Source organism: Macrobrachium nipponense, chromosome 7, assembly GCF_015104395.2.
Source record: "Macrobrachium nipponense isolate FS-2020 chromosome 7, ASM1510439v2, whole genome shotgun sequence".
Taxonomy (NCBI): domain Eukaryota; kingdom Metazoa; phylum Arthropoda; class Malacostraca; order Decapoda; family Palaemonidae; genus Macrobrachium; species Macrobrachium nipponense.
The window spans coordinates 23,610,254-23,633,298 of NC_061109.1; the positions used below are offsets into that span (position 1 = coordinate 23,610,254).

Consider the following 23,045-nt stretch of genomic DNA (forward strand, 5'->3'; position numbering starts at 1 on the left):
ATTGCTGTAGAACCACTTCTGCTATTATCGTGAATACCCTGGGGGCTACATTCAGACCGAAGGGCATCACTTTGAATGAGAATGTCTGATTTCCTAGCCTGAATCCTAGGAATGGACGGAAGTGCCTGGCTATAGGGATATGATAGTATGCGTCTGTAAGATCGATGGAGCATGTGACGGCTCCACGCGGAAGTAAGGTCCTTACTTGCGAGAGGGTAAGCATCTTGAACTTGTCGCAACGAATGAAAGAGTTTAGCTTGACAAAAGTCTAAGATTACCACCCTTCTTTTTGTTGAGCCTTTCTTTGGCACGCTGAATAAGCGACCTTGAAATTTTAGATGCTTGACTCTCGCAATAGCTCCTTTCTGAAGGAGTTCTTCCGCGTAATCTGTCAATTCCTGTGATGGTACTTGGTGGAATGATTTGATTGGAGGCGGATCTTTGATCCAACTCCAACCCAATCCTTTGGACACTATGCTCTGTGCCCAATTGCTGAACCCCCACCTGTGGCGGAAGAGGAACAGCCTCCCTCCTACCTGGGGAGCCTCATTGTTGATGGGCGGTTGACCCCCACGACCTCCTCTGAACTGCCTGCTCCTTGTCGCTCCCTTCCTGCGCCACGCTGGCGAAAGTAACCTCTCGCCCTACCTCTCGGTTGTTTGTAGCCTTGAGCCTCAAATGTAGGGTTGAAGGCCGGCGAGATTGCGTAGGAGGTCGACGGCTGTGATTGAGGAGACAACAGGAGGATGGGCTGGTTCTGTTTCGAACTAGCAGGTTGTCCCTGTTGGGTAACCGGGACGGCCTGCACAAATTGCTGCTGTTGCTGGTGTTTCTGATACGGCTGGAACCTCTTACCAGCCTTCTTTGGTTTCTTACCAGCAGTGGGACGGAATCTTGCCCTTTCCTCTTTGACGAAATACCCCACCTAGCTCTAAGGCTCTGGTTGAGCCTAGCAGCCTCGTGGTGCACTTCATTAACAGCGGACTCTGGGAAGAGATCCGCTCCCCACATGCTAGAAGCCAAGAGTCTATTAGGCTCGTGCCTAATAGTACACTCCTGCAGAACGTGCTTTCGGCAACTCCTCCTAGCTTGGAAGAAGTCGAAAGCATCTGTTAGGACCGTCTGAAACTGAGATTTTGCCAAGATCTTAAACAGCGGTTCCGTCGCATAAGAGAGAGCAGCCATTTCTGTTATTATAAGGGAATTGAGGGACCTGCCAAACCTGGTTCGCGCGTCAAACTCTGCCTGAATTAGGGAATCAGGCAGCCTTGGCAGCTTCTCGCCGAACTGGTCCATGGCGCAGTCCGGTTTGAGCTTACCAAGCGTGAACGTAGCTGGCAAGTTCTCCCACAATTCTCCGAAAGCCGGGAAGAGCGGAGAAGTAGACTCCGCCTCCCTCAACTGTGGCATGGGCTCATCCTTGAGGACTGCCTGAAGGGTCTTCTCTACTATTTTCGTGGCGAACGGAAGAGAAGCCTCCTCTTCCGTCGCGAAAATAGTAAAAGGACTCTTATAGGCCTGGAGCTTAGTGTTCGTGCACTCCCAGTCCTCAAGGCAGTGAACCCATTCCCGCTGGGCATGATCCCTACTGTACAGAACAGACTCTCTAGAGATCTTGTCTTCCCTAGTCAGAGCCGTTACAGTCAGCCTAGCATAACCGATGAAAGGCTGCGTCAGACCCGGAGGGTAAAACTCGAAGTCCTCAATCCTTCGAGTTCCACACTCCGGGATAGAGATCATCCCATCCTTAAAAGGAGCGTAGGCAGCTACTCTCCATGGATTCTCCATGGAGAAAGCTGGCAGAGAGTCGTATGGCGGGAGTTGGAGAATGCCAGTGCTTGGCACTGGGGAGACTGGAAGAGGGACCTGAGAGAGCCCGGCTACTCGGTCCTCATTCTCTCTAACCCTGTTAGAGAGATCTTGTATGGATTGGCCTGATTGAGACAGAGTGCTCGACAATTGTGCGAACATCTGCTCGAATCTCGTCCCCAGGGCGGAGACTTGCGAGCCAACCAACTCGCCCACCTGTTGCATCACCACTGCTAGAAAGCAGTGGGATCAAAGGTGCTAGGCCCCGCTCCTCCCACCGGCGTTGCCGGAGTGGAAGCGATGGAGGCAGGAGAAGGCACTGGCTCGGCGGGAGCGCGAGCCTTCTCCTTAGAAGCCTTGCTTCTAGAGCTCTTCGAGTGAGAAGAACTCGGCTTGGCTTTCACCGCGTCGGCGTAGGAAGTCGAGGACTCCTAGCCGAAGAAGACGAAGACGACTTCCTAGAAGTCTTAGCTAGAGTCTTCGGTTCTCTCTGTCCCTTCACCTTTGGGGGTACAGAGAGAGCGGGAGAGCGGGTAGGGATCTCAGATCCCACAAAGCCTTGGAAAGAAGCGCTCGAAGAAGGGACAGGAGAAGATCCAGGAGCACCCAAGGAAAGACCTTGGGCGCCCGACACACCTACCTCAACCAACAAATCCTCTACCCCTACCGCCATGGGCTCGATGTTTAGGTCCAGGGCAGCGACGTCCGGGACCGACTCCTGGGAAGCTACGACCCCAAAGGATTGCTGGAGATCTTGCTGGATGGAGGCTATCAGAGGGGCTGCGGACAAGGGGTCAACATACCCAGTTGACTTGCCCGCAGGGAAGATCTGGACGGCCAGCTTCTTGTCCAGAATGTATGGCTGGCCTTTGGCGGCGTTCTTCCCGAAGCCGCCCACCCACACGCTTTCAGGGTGGCGAGGGCGACCTCCCTCACACCAGTAGCCTGAAAGAAAGGGCGAGATGAGCTTCTAATGGCGGAACGGGGTTAACAAACTTATGACTAAGAGTTGTTAGTAAAATGATAAGGAAGCCTATAATGGACTTACCCCATCTCCCAGCTGACCGACTAGGTCGTAGCAGATGGCGCAGGCTTCTGGGTGCCAGACGATCATCTCGTTAAATGACGTGGCACAAGGGGCGTGAGACCTGCACTCATCGTGGCCGCAGGGGCGGGGTCGTACAACGTCGCGTTGCACGCTGGGACCTGACAGTTGGTAGCCTGTAAGTGGAAAGATACATGAGTATCAGGAAAACACTTACAGCCTAACAGTTGCTCCGCTGGTGCCGGAGCGATAAAGTTAGATAACCAGAGCCCAGCCATAATACGTGTGGTAACCAGGTTGGTTGGGTGTCCTAGGCTATAGCTCCGCTGATGGCGGGGACACAAAAGGAAACCAACCAGGAGTGGTGGTAAATGGAAACCACGACGGAAAATGGCGGGGATGGTAGATATATAAAATAATAAAAAATTAAAACAATTCATTGTAAAATTAGGGTATATCCTTAAAATAACAATAAAAACAAACCTTTCTCCACCCGTCTACTAGAAGAGTGCACGGGTAAGAAGCAAGCTCCCTTCCGGTAGCGGGGGAGAGATGTAAGGATATAGTAGGCAAGCAACCGACCACTAGTAGTCCCCACCCCGCCCGCTGGCGGAGCCAGTAATCTATAACAAACCAAAGGTGCCCCGGCTGCGACGGAAGGCTCCTTTCGTTATTAGCGAGGGAAGGTGGCTAAGCAAACTGGAGGGGAGGGGGGAGGAAGGTCTCGGCGTAACACGGCGGGAGACGAGAGGGGGGGGGATGGCCTACTCCTCCCCGCCTCACCGACTACCCGCCCTCGGAGACCCGGTACATCATGAGTGGTCGCCCTATACCCCCGCTGGGAGGAACCCCTGGCCACCTCAGAGAGGGAGAGAGAAGGCGACTGAGGTTGTCATGACAACCAAGGGGTCCCCCAGCCCCTCCCTATACCAGAAAGGGAGGGCAGGGGCAGGGTAAGGTGCGATGGAACACGTGACCGCAAGTGGCCTAGGCCGCGAGCAACACCACCGTGAGAAGGCCACGTGAACCAGGCTGTACCAATACAAGGAACATGCACCTAGGCTAGCCTAACACCCTAAAAATAATATATATACATCGAAAAGATGGAAAAGACACTTTTAGTAAAAGAGAAAGAAGCCCAGGAGGAGGCAGACTGTTCCAAGAAACAGAAAGCCTAGTCGGAGCCGAGGATAGCCGATGAAGAGCAAGAGCCGGGATGCTGGGCAGGAATAATAATAATAGCCCTAAATACCAAACTAAGAGAGATGGTAGGAGGGCTAAACTAACTAAAACTCGATGTAAAAGACAATGAACGTAACATAGTAAGCCCATAAGCATAAGAAGTTCCCAGTATGGAGGACCGGGAATTCTTAACGAGGCAGCATGGCGCCACCACGAGACAACCGGGAAACCGTATATGACCTATTTAGGAGGAAAATACTGGTACCCGGAAGATAAAAATGTGGTAAAACATTACTTATGAGTTACTTAACTTAGCCGTTGCAATAGCAGAGCGTTCCATGGTGAAGAATAGGATAAATCCCGAAATTAGCACAGTACAGAAAATAATGCGTCTTGACGCTAGCGCTAAAAATTAAGGATGTCCGCTAGGGGCGCTGCTGTCCGTGGCGTCCTCTAGTAGTAGTAGTAGCGGCTGCATCGCCCGTTGGTATCAGCTCTCTCTTAAGGGGATTCTGATTGGAAGTTCTAATTGGTGAATGTCTCGTGGTAGTGATTCCCACTCGCCCCTATTACCATACCGACACTTCTTTTTAAGAGTGAGCGAGTCAGTTTTACTGACTTTTTCTTAATTTTGTTTTTCTCTGGTAATTTTAGATTAATTTTACCTAGAAAGAATGATATTAAGGATCCTTTCATAGGCCGACACGAGCTGAGCCCAGAAAACTTTTTACGTTATATGGCAACCACCCCTATCTCTGCTGATGACCCTATGCTTTTGTCAAAGGACTTGCCCACGGAACCCGAACTTCAGTCAGTCATGGTCGGTCCCCATGATCAATGTAGTACCCCTGGGCCGAATGACAGAGGAACACAGTTGACGACCCAAAGCAATGCGAGAAGATATACGACCAGGAAATCTCAGCAAAAAGCATCTGGCTCCAGTATTGTCACACTGGAACCATTTGCCATGAAGAGAAATAAGAAGTATGAAATAGCTCCTGGGGTCTTTGTACCCAATTCTTTTAATAAATACCTTAATTTAAAGCTTGAAGGTGACAATATAGATATTTTTCAAGTAAACAGAGAAATAGTGAAATGTTGTGGCAGACAACCCAAAATAACACCTCAAAATGGAAATATGCTTTAGTAGAAAGCATCTCCCCAGAGGAAAGCATTAAGTTGATGGGATTGTCAGACCTTGCGGGAGTTACGGTTGAGTGCACTCCCCACTCCAGCCTGAACTCCAGCAAGGGCTTGATTTATGCCCCTCAGTTGATGGCTTTCTCTGAGGAGAAACTTTTAACAGAATTAAAAGACCAGGGTGTAATAAAGGTGGACAGGATGACAAGGAAGGTTGATAATGGCAGAATACCTCAGCCTACCTTAATATTAACTTTTAATACTTTGAGACTTCCAGAATATGTGTCTGCAGCCTGGTATAGGTTTAAGATAAAACAGTACATCCCAAGACCCCGAAGGTGTTTCCATTGCCAGCATTTTGGACACACCCTACAATCGTGTAGATCCAAATTGCAAGAAAATCCTGCAGTCTGTGTCAACTGTGGAGAAGATGAGCATGGTATGTGCACCAGGGAACCGAAATGTGTTCACTGTGGTGAGGACATGCATCATCATCTCAGCAGTGTGATATATTTACTCGAAAAAGAAATCCAAGCAATCCGAGTAATAGAAAGAACAACGTTTAAGGAAGCACGAGAGAAAGCCAAAGCAAAGACTGTAAGACCTGGTCTAAGTTTTGCTTCTGTAGTAGCAAAACTTAGAAACCAAAAGAAAGAGACAAATAAAAACAACCAAGTTAAGAGCACAAAAGGAAAATCAAATAAAGAATCATTAAAAAGACAGCTAACTGAATCATCCGAGTCAACTGATGATGAGAATGTAAAGACAAGGTTCACTAGAACCAACAAGAAGCACAAGTATGGAACTGAATAAAATTGAAGTGTCAGTAGAGACACACCCTCCACCATCTGCCTCATTGGAGGCAAGGCCAGTGGTTGCTGGTCTGGTGCCAGCTTCTGTTGGTGCCAATTCCTCTTTGGAGGACAAACCAGCAGATGCTGGTCCCCCGGTGCCAGTCCTCACTGGTACTTCTGCCTCATTAGAGGCAGAGCTGGCTACTGCCAGCAGTACAAAGACTCTTGAGGTGGTCCCTTTAGAGAACACCTCTGCTCTCTCCATCTCGATAGAAATGGAGAGCAAAGAAACTAAGAAACCCTTCAGTGTCAAAGACATTGAAGGAAAAGATGTTGGCTCTACGAAGGCGATAACTCCTCCCAAGAAGCCAACAAAACTTTCCATTAAAATGCCTCCTCCTAGTAGAAAAAAGAAATCTCCCAGTCTTGTCAAAAGGAACCACAATGTTGGTCCTAAACATGAATAAATTCACTTCCATTATTCAGTGGAACTGTCAGGGACTGCGAGCGAAGTATGAGGAAGTGAAGCTTTTGATCTATGAGCACTCTCCTGTAGGGGTATGTTTGCAGGAGACTATGCTAGGTGAATATACCCCTTGTCCTAGGGAATATGTTCACTATAGAACTAAATTTGATCTAGAAGTGGGAAATCATGGTGGATCCCTCATCTACATCCGTCGAGACACTCCATACTACGAAGTGAAACTAAATACTCCACTTCAAGCTGTGGCTGTAAGAATTAATTTAAGAAGGAAATACACTTTATGTTCCCTTTACATTCCACCCAATAGCCATGTGTCCCAAGAGAACTTAATATACTTAATGCAGCAACTACCAGAGCCATTTCTTCTACTTGGTGACTTCAATAGTAGACATCCATTGTGGGGAGATGTAACATCAATCAAAAAGGGAATATGATGGCATCTATAATAGAAAATGAAGATATAGGTCTTCTTAATACTGGAGAACCTACCCATTACCACATTCAGACAGGCACTGTCTCCTGCATCGACCTCTCAATATGTAGCTCCAACTGCAGTGTTGACTTTAGTTGGAGAACAAGTGATGACTGGCATACCAGTGACCATTCTCCAATTGTGATCGACACCAATGATGGTCCACCTATCCCGAGATCGCCACGATGGTGCTTAGAGAAAGCAAATTGGAGAAAATTCAAAGACTTGAGTGAGTTGGAAGGGGATGCAAAAGATCTCCCAAGTGTAGATGATGCCATTGATCTACTCAATGGAACATTGCATACTGCAGGTCTACACTCAATTCCTCGAACTAAGGGACTATTCAGGAGACGGCCAGTACCGTGGTGGTCAGAAGACCTAAGGCTGTTACACCGAGCTACAAGGTCATCATTGACCAGGTGCCGTAGACATCGCACCTTGGACAATGTCATAATTTACAAACAGTGTAGGGCACGATTTCGAAAAGCTATGAAAGCTGCCAGAAGACAAGCATGGGCCGAATATGTATCCTCTATTAACAGCAGAACACCAGTCTGTAGCATTTGGAAGAAAATAAGAAAAATTCAGGGTAAATTTACACCCAATCCTCCTCCAGTACTTAAAGTGAATAATACTCATGTCACTGATGCCACAGAAGTTAGTAATACATTTTCAGAACACTTCGCTCGAGTCTCTGAGAAATCAGATAGTTCCCCAGGACATAATTTCAGAATGATGGAAGAACAACAGGTACTTGACTTTTCAGCAAAGAAAGCTGAATCATATAATATGCCTTTTTCTGAAAGGGAGTTTGACTCTGCTTTATCTAGGAGCAAGAACACTGCCCCTGGTCCAGATGAGATTCCTTATGAAATGTTTAAACACATTTCGAAGAACACAAAACTTTTTATAATAAGTATTATCAATAGAATATGGGATGAAAGCAGCTACCCTACCATATGGGAATTAGCTACCATGTTACCGTTCCTTAAGCCTGGAAAAGATCCCCTGTGTGCAGCAAGTTACCGCCCCATTGCTTTAACTTGCTGTTTGTGTAAATTGATGGAAAAAATGGTAAATGTAAGACTGATGTGGTATCTAGAGCACAACAATATTCTAACACCTTCTCAGTGTGGTTTTCGAAAAATGCACTCTACCCTGGACATCTTACTGCAACTTGAAACCTCTGTCTGTGAAGCCTTTGCCTCCAAACAACATCATGTGACAGTGTTTTTTGATATAGAAAAGGCATATGACACTGCTTGGAGACATGGGATTCTGAAGACTATGCATAATAGTGGTCTACGAGGTAAATTACCTTTATTTGTGAAATCCTTTTTACATCGTAGGTATTTTAAAGTTAAAGTTGGCAGTACTTTATCAGAGAAAAGGTGTCAAGAAGAAGGTGTTCCCCAGGCAGTGTTCTCAGTGTAACACTTTTTGCTCTAGCCATAAACAGTGTTGCAGCTGTCATTCCAAGAGAGGTTTTAAAGACACTGTTTGTGGATGATTTGTCAATATCCTTTGCTGCCACCCGGATGACTGTAGCAGAAAGAAAGCTACAATTAACAATAAATAAAATAGTAAGTTGGGCTGAGAAACAGGGTTTTAAAATCTCTGTAAGCAAGACTACTGCCGTCCACTTCTGTCGATCAGGGGAGTGCATCCTGATCCAGACCTCTATTTGTATGGCCGTAGAATCCCATGTGTAGAACAAGCACACTTCTTAGGCCTAGTTTTTGACAGTAGATTGACTTGGGTCCCCCATATCAAACATATAAAAGCAAAGAGCCTAGAAGCTCTACACATCTTGAAGGTGCTTTCTCACACCAGTTGGGGAGCTGATAGAAATCTTTTACTAAGGCTTCATAAATCTTTAATCTTGTCAAAGCTGTCATATGGTTGTGAAATATATTCTTCAGCTTCCTCATCTAACTTAAAACTTTTAGATTCGGTACATCATTCAGCTATTCGTATAGCCACAGGAGCTTTCCGTTCGTCACCAATATCTAGTTTGCTAGTTGATGCAGGAGAGATGCCTCTTGAACTCTATCGCCAGTCATCATTACTTCGGTACTGGTTTAGAGCGCAAAGACTCCCCAAATCTCCAGGCATTTGCTGTGGCAAATAGAAATATTTTTAATGGTTTTTATGAAAGTCATCCAAGGTATCCCATTCCTTTTAGCTATAGAATAAAACAAATTTTAGAGGATACAAATATTAAAAATATCCCATTATTCCCTTTGTGTATCCCAGTACTCCTGTCTGGAGGTTACCGGATGTGAAATTCTGCAGGTACTTCAATGGAGCAAAGAGAAATAAATCTGATGAGGAAATAAGGGCAATATTTTTAGAGCATGTATCAGAGCATATAGATACATGTTTTATATTTACTGATGGCTCCAAGTCCAATGCCGGCGTTGGATATGGAGTTTTTAGCCAATCTTTTAACCGAAGAGGTGCACTTCCTTCTATTGCCTCAAACTTTACAGCTGAATTGTATGGCATCCTAGTAGCACTGGAACATATTGTAACACTCCCAGTGTGTAGCTACACAATATTTTGTGAGACTCCAAAAGTGCCTTACAGTCCCTGGAAGTCTTTAATACTGATCATCCCTTGTGTTGAAGATCTTGCAGTGGATCTTCTTGCACCAAAATAGAGGCAGCATTGTTTCATTTTGTTGGGTTCCTGCCCATGTGAACGTATCGGGAAACGAAGAGGCAGACAAGCTAGCCAAATCAGCAGCGCAAACTTTAGTACCGAGAAAATGCCCTGTTCCATATCGTGATACATTCTTTGATATATGGAAATCTATCCAGTATTTATGGGCACTTCAGTGGGACAGAGTAGGCCCCAACAAAATGAAAGAAATTACTAGACAGACACACCCTTGGAAATATGACCTAATACCAAGGAAGTGGGAGGTTGTATTGTGTAGATTACGTATTGGCCATACACGTTTAACTCACGGCTATCTGATGGATGGGGAGAATGAGCCATTCTGTGATGATTGCTTAGTTCCACTGACTGTTAGGCATTTGCTGGTTGAGTGTCCCAGTCTAGTGGAACTTAGGAATCGTTTTTTAGCTTATAGTAGTGAAGCAGGTGGTAACTATAGCATGCCAAAACTGTTGGGAGAAAGCATGTGTGTTAATAACGTTATCTCTTTTATCAAAGAAGCTGGTCTTCTCAAATATATCTGACAGCTGTGCTGTCTTAGTATATACTTTTTTCCCTTTTGGTTTTGTTTTATATTTTATTCAGATTAATTAACAATTCTTTTTATTAGAATTTTATTTGATCAGAATTTTATTCTGATTTTTATCAGTTTTTTTTTTTTTTTAAATCAAATTTATATGTATCTCTTTTAAAGATAAAATTCATAATATATTAAACAAGATTTTAAATAACGTTAAAAGATCACACTTAGCATTCGGCGTCGGTGACCCTGGTAGTTGTGACGCCAGAAAACCTACAATCAATCAATCAATCAATCATATGGTGGAAGTAATTAATTGAGGTAGCTACAGCTCGGACATCATGTACATGGGGTACTGATTCCGGGTTAGCCTGTTTAATAAAATACAGAATTTGTTGTCTATTGCTTTTAATGAGATTGTTCCACCATTCTCTCTAATGAATAAAGGACCTGAAGTTTTATTGGAAGTTCTGTCCAAAAATGATCTCAATGTTTTGACTGGACAAAGGGATAGGTCTTGTGGAAGTGTTACATCTTCCACGGAGACCATCTGCTCTGAGGATCTTCGTTTTTGGCCAAGAATTTCCTATCTGGTAATAACAGAACTTCTCCAGATGGAAGGAAGTCAATATGATTTGGTTCTCTAGAAAGAGCCGATAATTCTGATATTCTGGCTCCTGAAGCTAGGCTTACAAGGAATAACGTCTTCCTAAGAAGGGTTCTATAAGGAAACGATTCATTATTGGTGTCTGAAGCTAGTTTAAGTAAGTCATTTAGAAACCAGGAGACTGTATGAGGTCTGTCTGCTAGTCTTAATCTAGCGCAAGCCCTCACAATCGATGAAAAATACGAATCTGCTAAATTAATGTTAAACCCAAACTGGAAAATTTTTCTTAAGGCAGATTTAGTTGTGGTAATAGTACTAGCTGCTAGGCCCTTCTCAAACAGGGTCCTTAAGAAAGTAACAGCCAGATTCGTATTCATCGTCTTTACCTTTGAGTCTTTCAAGAAAGAGGCTAGTTTCTTTACCGCAGAATCATACTGTCTAAGCGTAGATTCTCGTTTGTCTGATTCTAGAAACCGGGTGTTAATAGGATCCATGTTGACATCTTTTTGTGCTGCAAATTTCATGAAGTCCATAAAGTTAAGGCATTCTGAATCCATGAGGAAGCGTACACAGTCCTCGTTTGTACTAGTTGTGTTAGCCTCGGGTTGGGGATCCGTTTGGGACGGAGTCCCTATTCCCTCAGTAAAGGGTACCAATTGCTCTTGGGCCAGTTGGGAGCTACCAACGCAATCCATCCTTTGAAGGATCTGAGTTTGTCCAGGACTTTCATTAGTAGATTTATTGGAGGAAACAGGTAAATCTTCTTCCAATTGTTCCAATCTATGGACATGGCGTCCGTGGCCTGGCCCATGGGGTCCAGATTGGGAGCCACATAGTCTTGTAACTTGTGGTTGGATTCTGTGGCAAACAAGTCCACCTGAAGACCCGGGCACTGCTGACTGATCCATTTGAATGACCTGTTGTCTAAGGACCATTCCGACTTTAGCGGAGTTGTCCTTGACAGTGCATCTGCCACTACGTTCCTTACTCCTGCCAGGTGAGTTGCTGACAGATGCCATTGTTTCTTTGCTGCCAATGAAAAGATTGCTATCATGACATGGTTTATGTGGCTTGTTTTGGAACCTCCTCTGTTTATGCAGTGGACTATTACTGCGCTGTCTAAGACTAACCTGATGTGGATTCTCTTTGCCGGAGAGAGTTTCCTCAGGGTTAGAAATACTGCCATGGCTTCCAAAACATTGATATGAAGCTGGCGGAGTGTTATTGACCAAGTGCCTTGAACCTTTTTGTATTGGGAGCATCCTCCCCATCCACTTAGTGAGGCGTCCGTGTGGACCACTAAGCTTGGTGGAGGGAACTGTAATGGTATTGATTTTACCAGGTTCTTGACTTCTGTCCATGAACGGAGCCTCTTTCGTAGTATTGACGGGATGCAGGAAATTTTGTCTCGTAATTTCCTGTTTGCTCTGGTCCGCCAAACCCGGTTTATGTCTTTGAGTTTGGCCTTTAGCAGAACATCTGTTACTGAGGCGAATTGGAGCGAGCCTAAGACTTTTTCTTGGTTCCTCCGGGATTTTTGTTTGCTTCTGAGGAAGTGCCTCGTAGCGCTTGCTATTTCCCTTCGTTTCACCAGTGGGATTGAAAGTTTGTGTGAATTGAGATCCCATTGTATTCCCAACCACTGAAACCATGATGCCGGAGTGAGTCGGGATTTCTTGTAGTTTATCTGGAAACCTAGGTATTCCAAAAATTTCAGTACTTTCCGAGTTGCTATGAGACATTCTTTGTCGTTTTTGGCCCAGATAAGCCATTCGTCTAGGTAGGCTACTAGCATTATCCCGAGCTCTCAGTTCTTGTACTACCGTTTCCGCTAACTTTGTAAATATTCTGGGCGCTATGTTGAGCCCGAACGGCATTACTTTGAAGGCGTAAGCCTGCTTGCCTAATCTGAAGCCTGGGAAGGGGCGGAAGTACCTTGCGACTGGAACATGATAGTAGTCATCTGTAAGATCTATAGAGGTGGTGACGGCCCCACGGGGAAGTAAGGTCCGTACCTGTGAAACGGTTAGCATGTGGAACTTGTCGCATTGAATGTATGAGTTCAGATGAGACAAGTCTAATATTATTCTTTGCTTGTTTGAGTCTTTCTTTGAAACACTGAACAAACGTCCTTGAAATTTTAAGCATTTGGTCTTTGTAACTACCCTCTTTTGAAGAAGGTCTTGGGCATAATTTATTAGATCTGTTGTTGGATATTGACAAAAATTGGTTAATGGAGGAGGCCCTTTCTTCCAACTTCATCCCAGTCCTTTTGCTACTATGCTGTGCGCCCAATTGCTGAATTTCCAGCGGTTCTCGAATAGGCACAGCCTCCCTCCAACCTGAGGAGTCTCACTGCGCTGAGGGTCGGCTACCCCGACTTCCTCTGAAGCCTCTTCCTCTGCCGGATGCTCTTCCGCCAGCTCTGCGGAAAGCTCCTCTGGCTCGGCTACCTCTTACAAATCTGTTGTACCCATGAAAGACCCCCTGGTTTTCATAGGAGGCATTAAAGGCCGGAGAAGGGGTAAAATTGGCCGAGCTTTGAGGCTGCTGAGAGGGTTGGCACTGCAGCAGCATGTACTGTTGTTGAGGCTGGGCTTTCGAAGTGGACGGTTGGTTCAGCTGGCCTACTGGAAACGCCTGGACCATTATCTGAGGTTGGTTAGTTTGGAAAGGCTGGAACCTCCTTGCCCTCTTCTTTCCCCTGGGCTGGGCTCCAGAAGAATCAAATCTTCTTTTGGTAAACAGGCCCCAGCAAACTCGCAAGCTCTGGTTAACCCTGGCTGCTTCGCTCAAGACTTTGTTTACTAATGTTTCAGGAAACAGGTTAGCCCCCCAGATCGGAGCTTTGATGAGTCTGTTTGGCTCATGACGAATAGAGGCATCAGCCAAGACGTGCTTCCTGCAGTTTCTTCTGGCTACAGCGAAGTCATATACGTCACACTGTAAGGTGTGAAGTAATGACTTCATCAGAATCTTGAATAAGGATTCGTCGGTGTTAACTAGGGTCGTCATTTCTGCCATAGTGGCGGAATTTATAGACCTACACAAGCGACATCTGGCTTCATACTCTGCTTTAACCAGCGCTTCTGAGAGTCTGAGCAAGCGCTCGCTAAAGAGTGTTGTCGCACAATCCTGGCTCAACTTTCCTACTGAAAAAGTTGCTGGGGCATCCAACCAACTCTCTGTTCCTCCCGGGAGGAGCACGGATGGTAAATCCGTCTCTCTGATTTGAGGCATGGGTTTGTCGTCTGCTGCTGCCTGGAGTCTCAGTTCTACTATTTTAGATGTACACGGAATGGGAGTGTCATCTGGGACCACAAACATGGTGAAGGGACTCTTGTGGCGAGTCAACTTAGTGTTCGTACACTCCCATTCGGTCTAGGTTCGAACCCATGCTGATTGAGCCTGGTCTCTGGGGAAGATGACCGTCTCCTTCGGCACTTTGTCTTCCCGTATCAATGCCTCCTCCGTCAGGCGTACATAACCTGAAAAGGGAAATTGGAGACCCGGCGGGTAGAACTCAAAATCTTCTACTGGCCGGGTTCCACACCCCTCTATTGTTAGCATGCCCTCTGAAAATGGGGCATGGGCAGCTAGCCTCCAAGGGTTGTTATTCTTGAAGGGTGGCAGTTTTGAGGCGTCCAGTACAGCCAGAGGCTGCTGTGGATGTCCGGACTGGAGGACTCCCTGCATCAGTGTCTCCTGATTCTCCATTCTTTGTGCCAAAGACTGGATCGACTGGCCTGATATCTCCTGGAACTTGGATTGAACCAGGTTTCCCATCTCTAGCATCAGCATGCTGGAAAAGCGGCCGGGTCAAAACCTGAGTCTTGAGGTCTAGGTTTAGCCAGTTTCATCCTCGATCCCTGCCTAGGTGTGGCAGCCTTTGCTGCGTCCGCCATCAGTTTGGGGGCTGATGACAAACTGGAATGGCTTTCCCTAAGGGACTTCGGTTTGGAAGGCTTAGGGAGGGGCTTAGCAATAGGCCTACAGGTGTCTAACTTGGCTTTAATCTTAGGGATTACCGACCCCGACTTGCACCCAGAAGTCGTAGGCCTCTTGGTAAATCCCTGAAACGAAGAAAAAGAGGAATGAGACAGGCTAAAGAAAAGTGCTTTAGCCTGTGTACCAACTGCCTCACTTACTCCCTTACCTTCATCCTGGGCGTCGATTATCGTGGGCTCGAGGTCCAGGTTGATTGCTGCAACCTCTCCGAATACCTCATCGCCCAAATCCTCCAGGTCTTCTGCCAGTATGGCTTGAGTCTCTTCTCAGATCCTGGCGATGATTGGGGCCGCCAGATCCGCCGATACGGCTGCCGACATCTTAGCATTGGGGTAGATGAGAGAGCATGTAGGGCTTCTTGCCCTTGGCGTTGCGCCCAAAACCTCCCACCCAGATCTTGAGGGTGGCGAGAGCCGAGTCCTTGACAGCCTGCGGGTTCTGGAAGAGATATTTACTTTTAAATTCTAACCTTAAAATAACTTATGACTATCTCAAAAGTGTCTGCAGAATTTTCCAATATCTCATTCCATGAGCTGGTACCTACTGTGTTGGTAGTGAACTCAAGCACCAAGTTGTAGCAGATCTCACACCCATCTGGGTGCCAAACCACCAGGTCATCAACTTGGACCGCGCAGCCTGCATGAGTGCGGCACACCTCGTTTCCGCACGGTTGCTGGAAGATTGCAGTACAAGCTGTCTCTTGAGAGCGCACCATCTGTAGATTAAAAATTGATACATGAGTATCACTGTATAGACCCGCCGGAGATGTATCCAGCGGAGCATGCACTAAACTAATCATTGATACCGGAATATCGCTATATGTAGACCCACTGGAGATGACTCCGGCAGAACATGCTTTACTACTTCAGAACGCTGTAACGATTCCGGTGGCATGCAAAATATAAAAACAATAATTTTATCTTCTTCCGTTAGCTTTCCGGCCTCGTTTTGCATTCTCCTCTATAATTGTAGGCTTGGTGCCAACAGAACAGGGAAAAAAATGTTAACCTTGGCCTGAATCCGCCAGCACCGGAGAGGTTTTCTTAGTTTGCACTAGAAGCGCCTTTCTTAGCTCATGTCTGTTGTCACCGGAATGGGACACAGAGGTATAATGGTAAAATTGGGGGGGAGAAACTAGGGAGAGGAAAATCGTGCTTTTTTGGTCTTAGAGTACCTGCCGGGGTAGAAATACCCGGCGTAGTAAGACAGCCAAATGCATAATAACTTAAAAATAAATCAGTAAAATAAATACATAAATAAATAAATTATTTTATTGTGTCGGAGCACTGTATCTACACTCACTTCCAGGTCCTGTCCCACTTCCATGCTATCTTCCACTATCCCTGGGTCCGGTTGAGGGATCGAATCAGGGAAAATAGGTAAAACCTAGGCCTGATACTAACCATAAGAAATCTTGTTTGTTATATGCATACAGAACGAGTTCTAGTCGGATCCCGGACCTGCCGGTGCGGGAGGATAGACGGTGGAGTAAGGCTTGGGGATAGGAAAGGCAATAGTACTGAGGAAGTACGCGGTGTATACCGTCCTGACGAGCTGGGTGTTCAACCAGGGCTCGTCTGGGTGGGCACCCCCGTACACCCCACTTACTACCTAAGATGAGGAGTACCACTCCCCGGACTGAACCCCCCACCTTCCCCCGCGAGAGGGGAAGGGGCTCGGTTGGCTACCTGAGGTTGAGGTAGCGCTAGCAAGCTGAGCACCCAACGAGTGGGATGGGGGAGGGAGGCCGTCTCGAGGAGTGGCTCACTCGTGATCAGTTGTTCACTACAACCAGCCAGGTGGGACACCTCCCGGTAAGAAGTGGATCCAACTGATCACTGGGACAGCTGGTTTATAGGCCGACTGTCCACCAATAAAATACAATAATACGATATTCTATATGATAAAAAACACAATATAACAGCTCTGGCGTGAGAGGGGTTAAAGGGATGAGGTGGAGGGGGGGAATAGGTGTGTATACTGAACTAATGAGCGGCTAGCCTAACCTTCGGAAAATCGGAACGATCTGGTCAGGTCGGCCAGGGAGCCTCTGAGCAGCTAGCCTAACCTTCCAAAAACATAAATTTTAATCACGATCTGGACCGGTAGGCCAGGGTGGCTCAAGGACAGAAACGCAGGTCTAACTAGGCCTAAAACCCCAAAATGAGATCCCGGCCTGGTCCCGTAAAGGAGGAGTCCTCGTAGGCGACCAAGGGAAGGGAGAAGCTACAAACCTCATCCGACATATAAGGTCCGATTAGGTAGGCTATAACAACTCTCACGCCAAGAATCATAAAACGTCAGAATCTATAAAAAAACTCGTAAGTTTTGGAGCAACTGCTAAAATAACATCTATGCGACTACAATTAGTATGGATGACCAATTGAAAGTCGTCATAAATAAAAGTCACGGGTAGCGATGTATGAAATGGCTGACTTGGGAGCGGCGCATGCAGGCTCCCGACATATAAACAAAGCCAAACATATATTTATGATCAACATCGCTACCATAATGAGCTTATATAGACTATTGCAGTACTTAACTTAGATCCAGAAGATTCCTGACGCTCAGACATCTCAAATATAAATCCAAAATAAGGCTTCCACTTAAAACACGTGTGAAACACAGTAGTGCTATAAAAGGAATGACGATCGAGGCGCTAGTTGTAGCAGTAGCGGGCAGTAGATGGCTTTGGTGCGGCTCCTCTTTGGAACGGGGGAAATTGACAAAGGAAGAGAATAAATGGCAGGGGACCTCTGGTAGTGGTTTCAATTGCCCCAGTTTTATACCGACACCCTATATAGGGGTGAGCGAACCAGGTTTATTCTGGTATAATCCAATGTAGTAGCTTTTTCTCTTGTATATTTAGCAATATTTATACCTTAGAAATATATGTTATAGGAATATTTCATGGAGCGACACAGGTTAGGCCCAGAAATATGCTAATTTTATGGCGTTCTTTCTTTTTCTTATTATTTTATTTTGTCAAATTAAAATTAAAGCTCAGACAATATCATAACAGATAAAAACTAAAACCAGGAACAAATTCTGAGTATATTTATCGTAAAATATTTACAAGGCACCCTTAGATGGGAAGTTGTGACAACATTCCCCTTTATTACCTAAAGCAAGACTGAATGTCTCTTGGTTCACTCAGACTCTTATATGAAGAGTTGCCAATAGTGATAAAAGAAGCTAGGAACATTTTTCCCACAAAATTCATTCAAATAATAAGGCACCAAATCTTGAATATATATATATATATATATATATATATATATATATATATATATATATATCTATATATATATAAATAATATTATATATATATATATATAGTAGTATATGTTACCCTTCCACAAGGGGTCAAGATGCGATTACTTTAAAAATTTCTTTTGAGTTAGATGTCACTGTATGTTTGTAAAAGCTTCCACCTTTTGTATTTGAAATAATCAAAAGAGGCAGAATATCAGTGTTGCATAAATTTGCCCATGAAAGCAATCTGTGTGATAACTGAGACTGACAGCAGTCTTCAGTACTACACTTACAACAATATATGTGTGTGTTTTATTTAAAATGACAATAGTTTTGTATTTATAATGTGCTAATATGTTCATTAAAACATGATTAATTAATGCATTTACAGGTTGCAGTGTTTAAATGTATAGAACAAAATTATTTCAGATTTGTACTTTTCATCTTTGTAAAATAATCAACTCATATTTTATATTTGTCTTGGTTAGACACATTCAAATCTCACAGTTTGACTGTACCTAGTAATATATATTATTTAATTTCAGTGTTCTCCTGCTCTTCTGCCCAAGAGTATGGAAATTTCTGAAGATGCTGCAAAAATTGGATACTAATTGTTGAGCAAAATTTCCAAATACCAGGTAAATTGACGAGCTGATCATCATGCCTTTACTCGTAACTTCTTTAATAAAATTCAGGTCAACAGTCAAGAGTTTTGATACAATGAAATGAGGATTCCCTATATAGAAAAAGTTGTGATTGTGCTTATGTTGTGTAATACATGTGTCCTCACCAACTGACATATACCAAGTTGAGCGTTTCCGTGTCATCCTTGTGTGCCATCATGTTCTCAGTGAAGAACTAGCTTTTAAATGCAGTATAATGCCATTGAAATAATTAATAAAAATTATTTTAAGAAAATATTTTATTAAAATAGTAGTTTATATGGTAAAACTATTAAAATGCCCTTGGATGCATTAAAGCTAGAACTGGCTAATAGGAAAAAATTATGTTAGTAGTGTTTGTTGTAATTCTCATATCTGTATTACGAAGTTTGGAGTTTAGAGCTTGACTTTCATGAGGTGTATTGGAAATTAATGAAAACCCAACATCATCTTGCAACAAAAAACTAAAATGAATTCTGAACTTTCAGTAGAATGTCCTCTTAAAAGTGAAATTGAGGATCCATTGTCACTCTCTCCAGCAATTCATGAATGTAAGGTTTCTGCTGGCTTTACAGCCACTGATGATAGCTCTTTGTTTGTGGATCCATGCGTTGGAATTAAGATAGAACCAGAAGTAATAGTATCTGAAGAAGATGAGAGTTTTCAGACAGACGTCAAACATGAATGTGGTAGACATTTTGAATCATGTGGTAAACAAGACAATCTTACATGTTGCCAAGGAATGAAAAAAGAAGAGGAAATATTTTCATGCAGTGAAAATGGAGAACACTTTTCACAGGTAGAGGCTCTTGGGAATCACATGGTTATTCATACTGGAGAGGAGCAATTCACAAGTGAATGTGTAAATCATAATCAAGAGACTCATCTCAAAACTCAAATTGAAGAGAAACCATTTAAATGCAGTGAATGTGAGAAAACGTTTTCTCTGGAAGTATATCTCAGAAGACATATTAATCAGCACATGAGAAAGAGGCCATTCACATGTGAGGAATGTGGGCAAGCATTTACTTTAAAATGCTACCTTACAAGACATATGAAAATTCATACAGGGGAGAAGCCATTTGGATGCAGAGAATGTGGTAAAGCATTTGTTCAAAAGAACGATCTTAAAATTCATATTAGGACTCACACTGGAGAGAAGCCATACAGCTGCAGTGAATGTGGGAAACCATTTGCACAAAAAGGTTATCTTACACATCATATGAGGATTCACACTGGAGAAAAGCCATTCAACTGCAATGAATGTGGGAAAGCTTTTCCTACAAAAACTGCACTTACATGCCACATGAAGGTTCACACAGGCGAGAAGCCATTCAAATGCAGTGAGTGCGGGAGAGCCTTTGCTGAAAAAAGTAAGCTTGAGAGACACATGAATATTCATGCAGAAATAAAACCTTTCACATGCAGTGAATGTGGCAAAGCTTTTCCTACACAGAGCTCCCTTGCATGCCATGTGAAAGCTCATACAGCCGAGAAGCCATTCAGTTGTACTGAATGTGGGAAAGCGTTTGCTGAAAAACATAAACTGGGGAGACACATGATTATTCATACTGGAGAAAAACCCTTTATTTGCACTGACTGTGGGAAAGCATTTACACATAAAAACAGTCTTAAAGTTCATGGGAGGATACACACTGGAGAGAAGCCATTCTTGTGCAGTGAATGTGGGAAAGCATTTAATACTAATTCTAATCTCAAGATTCATATGAGTGTTCACAATAAAAAGGACCTATAAGGAATGTTGGAACCTTTGTCTCAGAAAACTAAGTACAGTGGCGGCTCGTCAGTAGCCACTGTGGAACTGCAACACCCCCTATAGATTTTATATACGTATATGCACAAAATTATGAATATATACATGGATATGAGAAATTAAGTATAGATTATCAATATCCTTAAAAAAACTATTACCATTCTCTTGTTTTAGTAAATAGAAAAAAAGCACATGAATTGAAACAATGTGGAACTGCTGGTGCTCAGCAGTTCTAATTTTGCTAGCTGGGTGGTGTGTGGTAGCCAGCCCGCACATAAAGGTGCGGGGAGCACTGCCCTCCCAAGCAGTGTTAGTCTAACTGCTGGAGGGGAAAGGTGTATGTTTTTAAATTTGTCAAAGCTTAACCAATATGTGCTGTTATTGATACTGGTCAAATTAGTGACGATACTGATGATATGTAATGTAAATGCAGAATAATCAACTTTTTTTTTTCCTTCACCTCATGTTCTTTGTTCCTTTCTTTATTTGTTTCCTTTCTATTTTGGATTTTATTATTTAATTGATTTTGATTCATGGCGACAGGGTGCGCATATATTTACATTTTTTTTTGAACTTACATCCTTTTCCTTCTTTTAGGATTTTGCAGAGATGTACATTTTTGGATGTACATCTCTGCATTCATCCTCATAGCCATCTAGGTATGCACATTTACCATAGATTTCATAATTGTGACATACCTTGGGATGTTTGTAGTAACATCTTTCACCGAATCTGCAATTCCCTCTTTTCAAAAGGGTGGAGAGAGAGAGAGAGAGAGAGAGAGAGAGAGAGAGAGAGAGAGAGAGAGAGAGAGAGAGAGAGAGAGAGAGAGAGAGAGAGAGAGAGAGAGAGAGAGAGAGAGAGGCCTTTTATTTGTAAGACTATTATATATACATATATATCATATACATGTGTTTTTATGCAGTTAATTTCAAGGAATTAAAATAAATGATGTAACAGCACCCCTATGAATGATAGCCACGAGCCTTCACTGATTACGTATTACAAATGTTAGATTTATTTTTCATATGTTAAGTTTTAAAACTACGTACCAGGGTAATTGATGCTGATACATCAGTTAAGAACCATTCAATTTCCTTCCTCGGAAGCTAATAATCACAAGATTTATTGTTATTCACCCATACTAGAAGTCATTTATTTTATATGAAGATAAGAGTGTATTGTCTGACTTTATGTTTTACATATATGTATATATGTACGTACATAAGAATCCACCTGAAGAGGAAACTGTTGTTTTTGAAACTGGAAGAGGATTCTGTCAGACTAAAAGTTAAGGTTAGAAAAAATCATTCCATATATTGAGATGTTATTCTTGAAGAATACCTTTTTGAAGAGAATGTGAAATACAAGATAAGTAGTCCAAGAAGCATTGCCTGAAGAAATTACAAGAATAGAGTAAGTCCATTTTAGATAGTCATAACAAATTACAGGCTTTCCTCTTCTTTTGCTTTAAACAACAATGCATTATTTAGATTAAGTCTTAAACTATGATTCTTACAGCACAAAAGTTGTGAACTCTTCTCTTAGGGTGGAGAAAAGTATTCTGATGAGAAGTGGTAAGAATAAGGAAAATAATCTTGCTTAAGGAAGATTTGAAGGTTAACCCATCTTCTGTTTACTGTTGAAGAACTTTAAAGAAAATATATTACAAAATACACTTTGTAATCAAGTTCTTGTTTCATTGACACCTTTATTCTTTTAGATTAGCCCCTGTGATTTTCTTGCTTTTTCATTTTAGAAAATTATGAAAAGCTTCATATGTTTTTGAAGAGAAGAAACTAATATTCTGAATCATTGTTTCTAGGAACACATGACTCTGGCAATCTTAAGCAATTAAATATTTAAAAAATTGTAAGCACTTTGTATGTTTGACAAAGATAATGAATGAATACAAATAATTATAACTTTGAGTACAAAAGCAAGTAGTTTTAAAAATTTTACAAGTATATAAATCAATCTTTCACTATAGTGCAGTAGTCATTATTTTTATTCAGTGTTTAAAGCAAGCACGATTAGGGTTTGAGTCACACTCATACTTTGTTCAATATACGTAGTATCAACATTGTCCTCTAATATTGACCACTGTTCACAAAATTAATTCTTCAGTAACTAGAATTTACACAGAAGTCATAACTTTAATTGATCTAGGCATATCTATGAATACTACTGTATTAATATCACAAAGCAGTTCCAAGAGTAATGCTACTTCATGATATTCCAGAATAAGTTATCTATATTGTCATCTACTGCAAGAAATTAGTTTTCGTAAAGCTTATGTATTCAGTAATAAATTGTGCTTTTGGGCACCTTGTATTCTTTTTAAAATCCTGTCTCATTTCCTTGGATAATGTAACCCCAAAGAAAATAGTAACCAAATCTTATTGGTTAATCCTAACCAGCTCTTATGCAAGAAAGATAGAGGAAACTCACTGGAGCAGATTACAATTTAGACGACCAAGACTAGACTCTCCCTTTTGATGTACAGTGATGGTCAAATCTGATGTGACATGATTCTTTTAGTATCGTCTAGATTCTCAGACTCAAAGTAACATTGCCAAGAAGTGTTAAAAATTTTTTTTTTTCATTTCTA

The 23,045-nt window shown here is 43.0% G+C and overlaps 1 protein-coding gene across 2 annotated transcripts in view; it reads left to right on the top strand.

Annotated features, from left to right (window-relative positions):
• The window catches only part of LOC135217467 (gastrula zinc finger protein XlCGF57.1-like), a 175,428-nt gene extending 153,304 nt beyond the window's left edge, over positions 1 to 22,124 (top strand). For both annotated transcript variants that reach the window (XM_064253372.1, XM_064253373.1), the window contains one exon: positions 18,544 to 22,124. In XM_064253372.1, the coding sequence (XP_064109442.1) occupies positions 19,130 to 20,416 (1,287 nt within the window). In that variant the 5' untranslated portion in view covers positions 18,544 to 19,129 and the 3' untranslated portion in view covers positions 20,417 to 22,124. The remainder of the gene's footprint in view (positions 1 to 18,543) is intronic.
• Positions 22,125 to 23,045: the final 921 nt, after the last annotated feature.